The sequence below is a fragment of the Octopus sinensis genome, linkage group LG3 (assembly GCF_006345805.1).
Source record: "Octopus sinensis linkage group LG3, ASM634580v1, whole genome shotgun sequence".
Classification (NCBI taxonomy): Eukaryota; Metazoa; Mollusca; class Cephalopoda; order Octopoda; family Octopodidae; genus Octopus; species Octopus sinensis.
In genome coordinates this window covers 158,912,989-158,926,816 of record NC_042999.1, presented here as the reverse complement: position 1 = coordinate 158,926,816, position 13,828 = coordinate 158,912,989, and the positions used below count along the sequence as shown (strand labels likewise).

Here is a 13,828-nt window from a genome sequence, read left to right as displayed (position 1 = left end):
CCGGGTTCAGTCCCACTGCGTGGCATCTTGGGCAAGTGTCTTCTGCTATAGCCCCGGGCCTTGTGAGTGGATTTGGTAGACGGAAACTGAAAGAAGCCTGTCGTATATATGTATATCTATATGTAAGTGTGTGTGTATGTGTTTGTGTGTCTGTGTTTGTCCCCCTAGCATTGCTTGACAACCGATGCTGGTGTGTTTACGTCCCCGTCACTTAGCGGTTCGGCAAAAAGAGACCGATAGAATAACTACTGGTCTTACAAAGAATAAGTCCCGGGGTCGATTTGCTCGACTAAAGGCGGTGCTCCAGCATGGCCGCAGTCAAATGACTGAAACAAGTAGAAGAGTAAAAGAGTAACACAGAACACAGCGGACGTTAAACTAATGGAAAGGTAAGCGGTAAAGATATCGAAGTGTCATCGGATCACATCCTGTACTCAGTTCTGCAATATGCTGACTATGATATTGCCTGTGATTATGATATACAACTGAGTACCTCGAAGTATTACCACCCACCAGTCCTAATAAAAAAAGATCTGCAGACTTCATTAGAAATTTCTTTATGAGTCCTTGTTTAAGGAAAGTAACGTGAAATACACAGTATTCTATCCTGGATGAGCTTTAACTCTCAATTTCCTGTCTCTACAAAAACTAGACAGAGTTAACAGTATTTAAGTATACATGTGTTTCGGGAAAATCGCAAGAGAATCTATTTATATAGAGGTTTAATTCTTCGTATATAGCAACTAATCCTTTATCGAAGTTTTAAAACCAGTTTAAAGAAGAGAAGTGTGAGCTTAAGGAAGGATTAAGAGATAAGGTCTCTGTCCTTACAGGAAATATGTTGCTAATAACGTTAACGAGTCACCCCTCTTGAAGTAGGTCATTGTCGAAGAAACCATTTGTACGTTTCAATAATTACAGTGTTTTGTTTTGTACGTTGCACCAAATTTTATTCGCAAACAAAAGATTCTATTAGAAACAGCTGCAAATTTATTTGAGTAAGTATCTTCTACATATTCTCAGGCTAACTCATTCATTCAGAGTAAAACAGGGTAAGGGGAAAGCTGATAACTCCCGCTGGTTTGCTTGTATTTAATCTTGAGTAATAGACTTAAATCGTGACATGTTTAAGATAAATTCGTAGCTCTTAGATGTCCCTAGTAGAGTTCAGTCAAGTATTTGAATAAGACAATTGATTAGAGAATGATGAAGGAATCAGAATTTCTTCCCCCCTCTCTTTAGTAATCTTGGAGGCCCACCATATATACCAGGAACATTTGCCCTCCTTCTCTGACTAGTCTATAAATAAAAAAATAGTTACTGATACATTGCTGTTTGAGTTCAACACGAATTGAATATGGAAACTCACGGCATAATAATTTTATGATGTAGAGTAGTTCTGTAATGTCAAATCATAGAACTACTCTTGATTTATATTTGCTTGAAAATATGGTTAATATACTGGTCCAAGATCAGAATCTGTCGGAAACGATGGGTAGTCATCGATCTGTACAAATCAGACACTATTGCATCCATTCAATACATTTTAGGAATGATAAAAATATTTTCTTATAAAGGACCAAATTGCCAGATTTGTTAGAAGAAAGTAAAATCAATGTCAGGATATAAGGGCATCCAAAGAAATTCTACAAGCAATTTGTGTGAAAATCAAAGACTACTAGATTTAATGTAGTGTTACAGCATTTCTACCTATACGGTAGCTTCAAAAGAATAATGACAACATTAGGTCAAAAACCTCAAGGCTGGCAGCATCGTAGATTAACCCAACTGTTTTATATGAACAGCAAATGGCTGACCGAAGACAAAAGATTAAGTCACCCACTTCTGAATGGCATCTGCATGCAGAGTACTAAGAGTAAATAAAAAAAACTATTAAGCAGTTTTCATGCTTTGAGACTGATTTTTCTAAATTGTTTCCTTAATAGTCAACTTAATAATCTACGTCTTATTGGAGAGTATCATTGCTTTAATAACTCAACACCAATTCACGTAAACAGTAGATATGTGTGCTTATAGTACTTAAACTGAATGTTCATAATTCGAAATTGACAATGAAATACTCTATAATTTTAAGTAAAATGAATTTTAATTTTTATGGAATTTGAAATAAAAGCAATGAAATTTGTAAATTTGAGGAAGAGCCTGTTTATTGAAGTGAATTCAACAAATCGTTCTTAGATGTCCCTGATAAGAAAACACTATGTAGAAAGAAAATTGCAAACGTATAGGTGAGTATAACATTAATGATCTGTAGTTTACTTAATTACATATATATATATATATATATATGTATATATATGATTCGCTTGAACAAACGATAATATTCCCGAAGATCAAATATGGAATTGTTATGCATTATAGTAAAAGGATGTTATTTAACTAATTTCATTTGTATCCAGTACCTTCAATAAACAGCTAAGAATGCAGTAACAAATCAGAGAAACATATGCAAAGGAATTGAGAAGGTTAGCGCTTTTCAGCACATGTTAGTAAGCCTGACATAGGCATTCAGATCAAAATATAGTTTTGGCGATTTTTTTTATCAATTAAGTTAACTTTGAAGGATCTGTATCTAACTGAAGGAATTGGCATGTAATCTGAGTAATGATGATAAAAGCTTAAACTTAACATTGTGATATTCGCTGGCAATTTCATTCTGAAATATAAAATTGTTAACAAAATATGAACACATTCCGACTACTTACGTTACAATATCGAATTAATTTAACCATTTTCACAAAAAAACTGCAAATAGAATTATATTTCAAATTATAATAGGAGAAACAGTAAACATTTTTCAGTACATTAGAAAACTGTTATAATATGAACTTCAGTGTTACTTACTATTGTTCGCGAAAAGTTTTTAGATTTCATCAAAACCCAAAAGTACATAATTTAAAATATGTATAGAAACAAAACAAAATGCATTAACATCATGGATTATGAACATTATCTTAGAGTAATCGTATATGTACTGCTACCATATATACAAAGATTAGGATACAATTGTATGCAATTAAAAAGTTTTTAAAACAATGGTTTTTTTTAGAGAACTATAACCTTTAATCGTTCGTGTTATAGTAAACCGTTTATCTTTTTGGTTTTTAAGAAATGTAGCTGTGATTTGTTTCTTACTAATTGCTTTTCAATAGACTTGATCGTCCACTTTTTCATATTTTAACAGTTTTATTATCTTGTCCAAAGAGGAAGTGACTCATGAGCTCTGTTTGAAAACTATTTAAATAAACTTTGTAATAAGCAAAATGTTTCTTTGAAATAATTATTTATGCCAGAACAATAAATGTTGATGCAATGGAACATTTATGATTTTCAAGTTATTCATCAAATCAATGAATGATTTTTAAAAAGCTTAGAATGATAAAAATAAAAAAAAACAACAAAAAAATCATTGTTGAAATAGTTTATGCAGATTATTCAATCATGGAGTTCGCGTAATGATATTGTTTAAATTAATTCTTAGATAAATATTTTTCCGCAAATTCTAGTGTTTGCTTCCTTTCACGAATGAACCATATCGAATGCGGGAGTAGTTAACTTTATTCTTTCAGTTGCTCGAGTATCGGTACTTAAGTGTGGGAAACAACAAAACAATTTTTTGAATAAAACTTTTCGAAAATTTCCACTGAATATATACAATATGAAAAATTTCAATGCAAAACTGGAATAGCTAATGTGTAGTAAACATTGATATACAGTGAAACTGGTTATGCTATCGTGTGGAAATGCATAAGGCACAAAAATATACACCAAGCGTGCACAGTAGCTTGGTAAGTTCAATAGCAGGAATGAAATAGATATAGCAAAAAGCAATTTGGCGACTCGTACCTGTGGTACGTCAGAGAGTTTTTTGGACTGATTTTCTTTATTGGCTAAACGAATTTGTTTCTTGTGCACTGAGCGAATGGTTTCCACGATAATCATGGAAATTAAGCCAACAATTGCAATCATGGGTAAGAGAATGGTAATAACCGTATCAACATAGGTAAGAATATTCATTAAATTTGTATATTCTACAATAGTTTTACAGACGAGCTTGTCGGAACTATTATGAGGAGAATATAAAGGCTTCTGTGGTTTCGTTATGGGTATGATGACGGAAAACATGACAAGCCCTGCGAAAGCAAAAGTTAGCGTGGTGATTCGAGCGCGCTTAAAAGTACACACAGTTTTTAATTTCAGTGGGTGACATATGGTAATGTAATTTTCAATAGTAATACATACAACGTACCAAACAGACAAGAAACTGCTCACATATGACAAATAAATATTTCCTTGGCAAATTCCATTTACATGCATTGCCATGTAGTTGAATGATTCCAACCATACTGCTAAAATTGTAACCAAGAAAAATGTATCAGATACTAGTACGGCTTGGACATAAACTGATGATGATAATTTTCGTAGACCTTTCGCGGAAAACACCCAAATTGAGATTAAATTTCCAATGATTCCAACCGTAGATATTAACGGATTCACGTAGCTCCGGAGAAATCCGATGATTAGATTTTCGATTGATCCTTTCGTAGAGTCATCATAATCCAGCGGCCCGTCGGAGGTATATTGGTTGGTGAGGTTAGAATATGCCTCTGAATCTTCGTAATTTTGGTATTCCATATTTCACAATTCTGAAACAGAAACAACGTATATTTAGTATAATGTTTTCTTTTTCTATAACTATACTTTCAAACCAGTGGTTTAGGAATATATATATATATATATATATATATATATATATATAGGAAGCTTTATGAAAATAAACAAAAGTCGAAGGCAGGTGGAATATAAACAAACAATTGTATTAGTATGGCGCTCAGGAATATAAAACAAGTCTTTTACATTTCGAGCCTACGCTCTTCAACAGAAAGATACACAGAAAAGAAACACGGAAAGAAACAAGGAGAGAAGAAAAATGCGTGCAGAAGCTAGCGAATCAACATGGCGATATATATATATATATATATATATATATATATATATATATATATATATATATATATATATATATATATATATATATATATATATATATATATATTTATTTATACCAGATTAAGCACATAAATGTGAAACAAGGCGGAAAAATAGTACTCGAATACCGGAGGTAGAATAGTGTGCTTTATAAATAAAGCTGCAAAAACATCGCAAAAACTGTTACTCGGAGTTTCTCGTTCCCGTTTGTCGGACAGATTTGGTTGAGAATGGAACAAAAACAAGGTTATATGTATAAATATACAATTAAGTTGATAGATACACATTCGAAGTTGGTTTTGTTTCATTGGTTCTTTCAACTAAAAGTCTCTTCAATAACCGATTATATGAAATTAAAATCATATTATTTAAAATCAAAGAAAGCCTTAAATCAATTCAGTTACAATTGCTTATAGTACTTAAACTGGATGTTCATAATTCGAAATTCACAATGAAATATTCTATAATTTTAAGTAAAATGAATTTCAATTTTTATGGAATTTGAAATAAAAGCAATGAAATTTGTAAAATTATATAAGGCAAAATCGACTTAAACGTACAGACAGACGAAATGCGACCAAACAGTTTGCCCGGCGTGTTAACGATTCTGCCAGATCGCTGCATTAATCAACTAGAATACTAATAGTAGTTAACTGTAGCAGAAATAGTTTTATTGAAAATCTTAATTACATCATTTTTCGTTGCTTTGACTTAAAGTAAACCTTGAGGCATTCTTATACGAAATTTTTTATTGTTAGAATCTTGTATGATGATCAATGCTGGAATACTAAGAGCGGTGAATAGAAACTATCTTACCCTTCAATCATTTTTTTACTGATTCTAGTTGTCTAATGATAACAATGTAAACACAATGTTATAACTGTCCATTGTAGAACAATATTCATTTCTAATTAGAGGGTAATTGAGGAACAGACAAAATAATGTTCTCGCTGAGGGTTAAATAACTTAAACAGCCTTTTAATATATATATTACAGAGTGAGATTTCACTTCCTTTGTTTATTTCCTCCTCTCTCCTTTATCTACTTTCTTCCTCTAGAAGAAATCAGCTGTGTTCGAATCTTCAGTGTGAGGAGTTCAAGCCAATGAAAATAGAAATAATACATAAACTTATAATGATTATAACTTTACTGTCTTAATGATTATAACTTTACTAGTATCTTAATGTTATCATAAATTTACAGAAACATAAACTAACTACTAGTCCTGCTAATGTTAAATTACGTACTTGTAACTAAAGAGAAGGAAATGAATGCCACATATTAATGGATACTGCGTAAGAAAAATAGACGTAAATCCGTTCAGATAAAGGCTTCTGCTGGCACAGAGCATATTTGGAGTTTGTGTGATAAGAAGCTTGCTTCACAAAGACATGGTTTCAGCTTCAGCCATACTTCGTGGCATCTTTGGCAAGTGTCTTCTTTAGTCTCGGACAGAGTTAAACTCTTATGAGTGGATTTGGTGGACAGAAACTGAAAAACGCCCTCGTATATGTGCGTGTGCGCGCGCTTGTGTGCGTGTGTTTGTGTCTGTGTTTGTCCTCTCCACGATTGCTTGACAACCGGTGTTGGTGTGTTTACGTCCCCATAGCCTAGCGGTTCAGCAAAAATGACATTAAAAAAATACAGGTGACAGGGACGAATATATGAGCCACAACGACTTGGAAACCGGGCTAACGGCTTTATGAGTCGGGATGAAACCCAAATGTTTTTTTTGATTTATAGATAGATCGATTGTCAGACATTGGCGAATAATAGTGTTTAGATGATGTAGAATTTCTTTTTCCTTTTTCTTTTTGCCAGAAGCTGAGCCACCTTACATCATTACTCTTACACAAAACAAATGAAGAACGGAAGCAACATGATACAAGGTAAGAATATTAATATGAAATTGATAAGATCCCAGATCACTTGGATCTGATAATGTTGGTAAATGCTTATAACATTATCTATTTCTATACACAGAACATACGTGGTGTATTCTATTTACGCATAGATATTTTCATACCTAGAATATCATTTATGCAAAACGAGAAATGCATTGATTATAGCAAATCGATTATGCTTGAAATAAACTATATTAGCCAGGTGGTATTTGTAAATTACTTAATAAATGATGAATGAAGTGTCTGTAAGAATTCACTACCTCTGATTTTGTCTACGATACTGAAGATATTGAACTATGATAGGATTTTGAATGTAATGCCTGTTCTTCGCAAAAATATATGCGTTTGTGCAGCATTTTATTCGGTTAGTAATCAATTAACAATTATATGTTAATATTTCTGTATATCTGTGCTTTATACAGCGTGCCACCTTGGGCAAGTGTTTTCTACTATAGCGTCGGGCCGACCAAAGCCTTGTGGGTGGATTCGGTAGACGGAAACTGAAAGAAACCCGTCGTATATACATTAATGTATGTATGCATTTGTGTGTCTGTATTTGTCCACCTACCATTGTTTGACAACCGATGTTAGTGTGTTTACGTCCCCATAGCTTAGCATTTCGGCAACAGAGACGATAGAATAAGTACTAGGCTTACAAAGAATAAGTCCTGGGGTCGATTTGTTCGACTAAAGGTGGTGCTCCAGCATGGCCGCAGTCAAATAACTGAAACAAGTAAAAAAATAAAGAATACTGTAGAAGCAATTTCATCAATTGCATGAATAATCAACAAGGTTTGCGCAGAGTAACAACAGTGGAAACTTCACTTACGCAAATTCAACTTATATATCGAGAAATTTCTTCGTTTATGAACTCACATTTTCTTAAATTCCTATTTTACTCCTTTATCTATGAAACATTGATCCCGTCCGAATTTGCGAATAGTTAGAAAATTAAACGGGCATATTTGAAAACTTCGTTAAATATTCTGATGCAATCCACAAAGAAGAGATTCAATGTCTAAGTGAAACGGCCGAAGTCCTCATCGTAAGAATATGATAGATGCATTGGTTCTACAAACGTATACGAACACGACCAATGAAAGCAAGTTCACTTTCAGATACCGTAAAAGTGTTTTCACACAAACAAGGATTTGAAACACTTTCAATTAGATATTTCCAGTATGAAACGAAAAGTAGGTTTGAAAATATCCAAAACGTTTCAAGATTTATTACGTAAAGATTGAACAGAAGAAAATCTACTTATTTACTAACAAATCTTTTCAACTTTCTACGGGTTATTGATGGAGGGTTTGTCTGAAGAAAAGTTTACTTTTTAACAGGCAAAAATTAACCCTTGCGACTACCAGATCAGTAATTTGAAAGAAAAAAGTAATAGTTACCAGCTTAAAAACAGATTTTTATATTGGGTTGACAACTAGGTTCCCGCAGTTTTTTAAAATTTATTTTTTTATAAAAGGTTTAATGAAAAAATTACAACTAATTAATCGATAATGTATTCACCCTTGTTGTTTACAACTTCTTCACAACGTTCAACAATATTTTCAATACCTCGTTCGTAGAAATCGCCCGATTTTGACTCGAATAAATTGACACAACCAAGCTCTCAATTCTGCATCAATATTGAACGAAACTCCGCGCATAGGTATTTGAAAGAGATCGAAAGAGGTGGAAATCCGTTGGTGCCAAATCAGAAGAGTACGGCGGGTGTGGCAGCACTTCCCAGCCATGGTTTTGAATGGCTTTCTTGGTCATATTGGCGATATGAGGGCATGAATTGTCGTGCAGCAGAAGAACTCAATGCTGCCGATTAGGTCTTTTCTCTTGAATAGCCGTGTTGAGTCGTTCCATATGTTGAACCTAGAGTTCCGCGCTGACCGTTTGCTTCCGTTCAAGTAATTCGTAATGGATAACCCCTTCCCAGTCCCACCATACGCACAACATCGTTTTACGCGGATGAAGATCTTGTTTCACTCGCGGTGTCGCTTGTTTACTGGTGCTAAGCCATTCCTTACGCTGATTCATATTGATGTACAAGCACCATTTTTAGTCGCCAGTAACGATTCGGTAAAGAAATCGTTGCTTGTGTCCATGAGTTGAGCGGTGACGAGTAAGGAAATCAGCGGAAATTTTAGCTCGTTGATTTTTGTTGTTGCCACTTAAAGCATGCAGAAACCATGTTCCATACTTCTGAACCTTTCTCATAGAGTGAAGATGCTTCTCTATAGCAGTGTGGGAGCAATCCATTTTCCCTGCCATTTCCCTTGTCATTTGACGAGAATTTTCGTGCAAAGGTTGGTTTAATCGATCTTCATTGAACTCAACTGGACGGCCAGAACGGGGTGCGTTTTTGAGGTCAAAATTTCCATTTTTGAACTTGGCATACTAATCACAAGCGGTTCTTTTAGCTATGGCACTCTCTCCATACACAGTACAAGTGTCGCGAGCAGCTCTTTGGCCTTAGAACCTTGATTAAAAATCAAAATGAAGGAGGTGTCGCAAAATGCTCGTTTTTCTTAACTTGACATACCATTTTAATGATCTGAATATAAACAAAATTTAGCTAAAAATAACTAAAAAAAAAAACACAAACAAAATAGATTCCAAAATGATTCAAAAATAGAATTCTCGAACACGATAGATTCCAAAATTCAAAAACGCAATAAATCCCGAAATTTAAAAAAACCGTGGGAACTTAGTTGCCAATTTCCGCGCAAACTAAATAACTATTAATGGCGTGAATATATATCTTAAGTTACATGACTGTTAATATCCAACAGGATACTAGGTTGCCGTTATGGAATGCTAGATTATCAACTACGAATTAGTTCAGTAAAATAGATAATAAAGAGTTCCATATAACAGAATTACACCTGTCTGTAGCTAAAATTCCTTTCTTTAAAAATAGATTAATAATTCAATTTTTATTTTAATTAGTGATTATCCAACCATATATTTTCTCTGCCCTGTCTTCTGAAAGTGGTATTGTGTGGGTAGTCTCCCCATGTACATCCTCCGTTGGGTCCAATCAGAAGAAACCGGCATTAGATTTCCGGCTGGACGCTCAAGCATGACCAAATGAAATTATGGATATAATCTAACGATCGCATTTCTTACTCTATCTCTTGGTCCCCTGCTGATTGGCATGACTTCAAGAACCCATCTTGTGATTCTTTCCCACGACATTCTAATTAAATCAAGAACATTAATATTATTCTGTATGCTGGGCGATCCTTGAAAAATTGACGATAATTCGTTTCGACTTGAAGTTGTTTAATAACGTCATACGATTGGACTGAAGCTTGAGACCCGAGCGAATTATACATCGTTAACTTATTTCAGAAGATAATTCGCTATACAGGCTATAAATTATGCTATAAAATAGCTCACAATGGATAGTGTTTGGAAAAATTTATAAACATTGTCAGACAGTTAATGGTAATGATCACAATAGAAACAAATAAAAATATACACTATATTAAACCTAACCATAAGGTGAAATATAATATACCTTATATAAGTTCCAATCTTGACCAATAATCCGAAAACAATTAGCTGCAGACATAACCGCCTTCTCCAGATACAACAAAATTTATAGATACAAAGCCAGGTTAACCTCTAAAAATAATCATTTTCCGGTACGGCTTATTATAATATTAATGTGTACGGTAGCCAGATCTCAGACTCGTTTGCACGCTGGAGAAACGGGTTAGCGGTATTCTGTGCGTCTTTATGTTCTCACTTTAAATTCCGCAGATGTTGACTTTACCTTTCATTCTTATTGAGTAGATAAAACAAGTACCAGTCAAGTGTTGGGGTCGATGTAATCGACTAGCCCCCTTACCCCGAATATCAGGCCATATGCCACTTGCAGAAAAGATTATTGCAATGATAACATTAAAGTACCCTGACAAATAAATTACCTTATGCAGGCAATGGTCGGAAACGAAATGTCATTTAGTATAATCGCCACTATAGTCTAAAAGTTCGTTCCAACAAAGTCAAGATTTCTTTACATCTTTAAATGTTCAAATCACTGTAAAATGTTCAAATAAAGTATTTTGTAGAAATAGTGTTAAGTTGATCAACAGTTACACTAAGAAGTTCCCTGTGTCCATAGGAAGCAGAAAGTAAATAGCAGTCTAAATACGCCAGACTACCCTCCATATTATTGCAACCGCCTTTCTATCTACAATCTTGACGGCATATGTCATTCTAAAACATTAGTATATTGAACTAGAAATGATTTTAAGTCTTACTCGCAAATAATGCCGAAACAAATTATTTAGTACTCTTTTGAAAATCCTTCACAATGTAGATACATATTTAGACAAACATAAATGTGTCCTGGCATCCTCCTAGCTAAATGTTTATACAGCAGCCTTTATAAATGTTGAATAAGTGATAAGAACAGGTGGTATATTCAGACAATTCATCAATGTTTATTAAGGTATTTCCAAATATCAGCGAGATAAAATAGTTACTTTTCGACATAATGGATTTGTCGAATAAAAAAGGGAGCAAACACTACAACAGCATTAACAATTACCGGCTTTCATAAAGCGTAAAGACCCCCTTCTTTATCGACCGTAGGATTGCACCTAGAGAGTTACCCTACGAGGTACAAGTCCAGTCAAGGTTGTTTATGGAAGACCTGCAGTCGCGCATGCATACCAGCCGCCCCTCGCCACGCAGCGCCAGCGATGTTATCCAAGGGAAAGGGAAAGGCCTATACAGCATGGCACCAATAACTTTGCAACTCATTTCTACAGATGAGTGAACTGCAGCAACGTGAAATAAAGTGTCTTACTGAAGAACACAACACACAGCCTGGTCCATGAATCGAACTCACTACTTCATATTTGTGAGCCTGGCACTCTAACCATGAGCCGTATGCCTTCACCGGCTTTCATGCTTTTATATATTTCAGATATATGAAGCAATAATTGAAGTATTTACAGGTGCTAAAATTAATATATCATGTGTTCTTGATTTCACAAGAGATTTTAGAGCAAAGTTTTCGCCACTTCCTCACACGGTTGAATAAATCACAGAGAAATTAAAGCAAGAGCGGTCATTCAAGAATTTTCATAATTCAGTAAGAATGGCGACAGTGGTTTCCTATTTAGGCGTAAGACGAAAAGATTTGACGAGAAGAATTTAGTTTAGTAGTTAGTTTATGTTTCTGTAAAGTTATGATAATATTAAGATACTAGTACGATGACAGTAATGTTATAATCATTATGAGTTTATGTATTATTTCTATTTTCATTGGCTTGAACTCCTCACACTGAAGATTCGAACACAACTGATTTATTCTCGAGGAAGAAAGTAGATGAAGGAGAGAGAAGGAAATAAACAAAGGAAGTGAAATCTCACTCTGTAATATATATATTAAAAGGCTGTTTAAGTTATTTAACCCTCAGCGAGAACATTATTTTGTCTGTTCTTCAATTACCCTCTAATTAGAAATGAATATTGTTCTACAATGGACAGTTATAACATTGTGTTTACATTGTTATCATTAGACAACTAGAATCAGTAAAAAAATGATTGAAGGGTAAGATAGTTTCTATTCACCGCTCTTAGTATTCCAGCATTGATCATCATACAAGATTCTAACAATAAAAAATTTCGTATAAGAATGCCTCAAGGTTTACTTTAAGTCAAAGCAACGAAAAATGATGTAATTAAAATTTTCAATAAAACTATTTCTGCTACAGTTAACTACTATTAGTATTCTAGTTGATTAATGCACCAATATTGAGTGATACTTTAATTTCATTCAACTCGAAGAAGCAAAAGACAAAATTTGAACTCGATGCATAATCAGCCAAAACGAATAGAGTAACCCATTAATTCCAATGCCCTGTCCACCCACCGACAGGTCGTCTCCTAGTCAAAGTGCGAATTCTTGTCCCCTCTTCTGCTGAAAATTCCTGGTAAGTGTTGATACCTAACTGCCTCATCGACAGACTACCACTTGCATGTGTAAATATAAATGTATGTATCTATGTATGTATGTATGTATGTATATTGATATATGCTTATATATGTATGTACATATATGTACATATATATATATATATATATATATATATATATATATATATATATATATATATATATAAACGAGGTGTGTATGAAAAGTCTTGAACCTCAAAAAACAAAACATGGGACAAGACTTCTGACTTTCTACAAAACGCTAAGTTACATTGTGGAGCAGTTATTTTAACGAGTTGTAGTTATTAATCCATGTGTGTCCCACACATGAGGAACCTATGCTAGATGTGTAGAAAGAATTGTGATTAATAAGAAATTCTTGTATGTTCCCTCTTCTGTCTTTAAGTTGGTATGTTATATATACATATGTATATGATATATATACTATATTTAAAACCACCACAAATTCAACAAAACCTGTTACTCGGAGTTTCACGTTCCCGTTCGTCGGACAATTTTGTTAAAACTCCGAGTAACAGGTTTTGTTAAATTTCTGTTGCTTTTAAATAAAACATATTACTCTACCCCTGGTATTTGAGTACTTTCTTTCCACCTTGTTTCACAGTTATGTGTTTACTCCGGTATAATATAAATATATATATATATATATATATGCATACATGTGTGTTTGTCTGCGTATATGTGCATGTGCGTATATATGTGTACGTGTGTATGTATCAACATATGTATATTTGCATCTCTCTCTCTCTCGCTCTCGCTCTCTCACTCTCTCTCTCTCTCTCTCTCTCTCTATATATATATATATATATATATATATATATACGTTTATGAGTTTGTGTTGTAATATTCCAGATGTGAAGTTATGTTTTCAAACAGATATTCTTTTGTACTCTTGGCACAAGGGCCGACATTTTTGGAGCCAGTCGATTAGA

At 33.9% G+C, this 13,828-nt stretch overlaps 1 protein-coding gene across 5 annotated transcripts in view; it reads right to left on the bottom strand.

The window, feature by feature from the left end:
- Nucleotides 1–1,662: 1,662 nt before the first annotated feature.
- Nucleotides 1,663–13,828, bottom strand: part of LOC115209684 (neurotensin receptor type 1-like) — a 125,207-nt gene continuing 113,041 nt past the window's right edge. For 3 of the 5 annotated variants that reach the window (XM_036501539.1, XM_029778160.2, XM_036501540.1), the window contains one exon: nucleotides 1,663–4,667. In XM_036501539.1, coding sequence (XP_036357432.1) covers nucleotides 3,541–4,656 — 1,116 coding nt within the window. In that variant the 5' untranslated portion in view covers nucleotides 4,657–4,667 and the 3' untranslated portion in view covers nucleotides 1,663–3,540. Of the gene's footprint in view, nucleotides 4,670–7,482; nucleotides 7,501–8,743; nucleotides 8,754–13,828 lie in introns of those variants that run through there. The other 2 variants (XM_036501538.1, XM_036501541.1) reach the window with 2 other exon arrangements.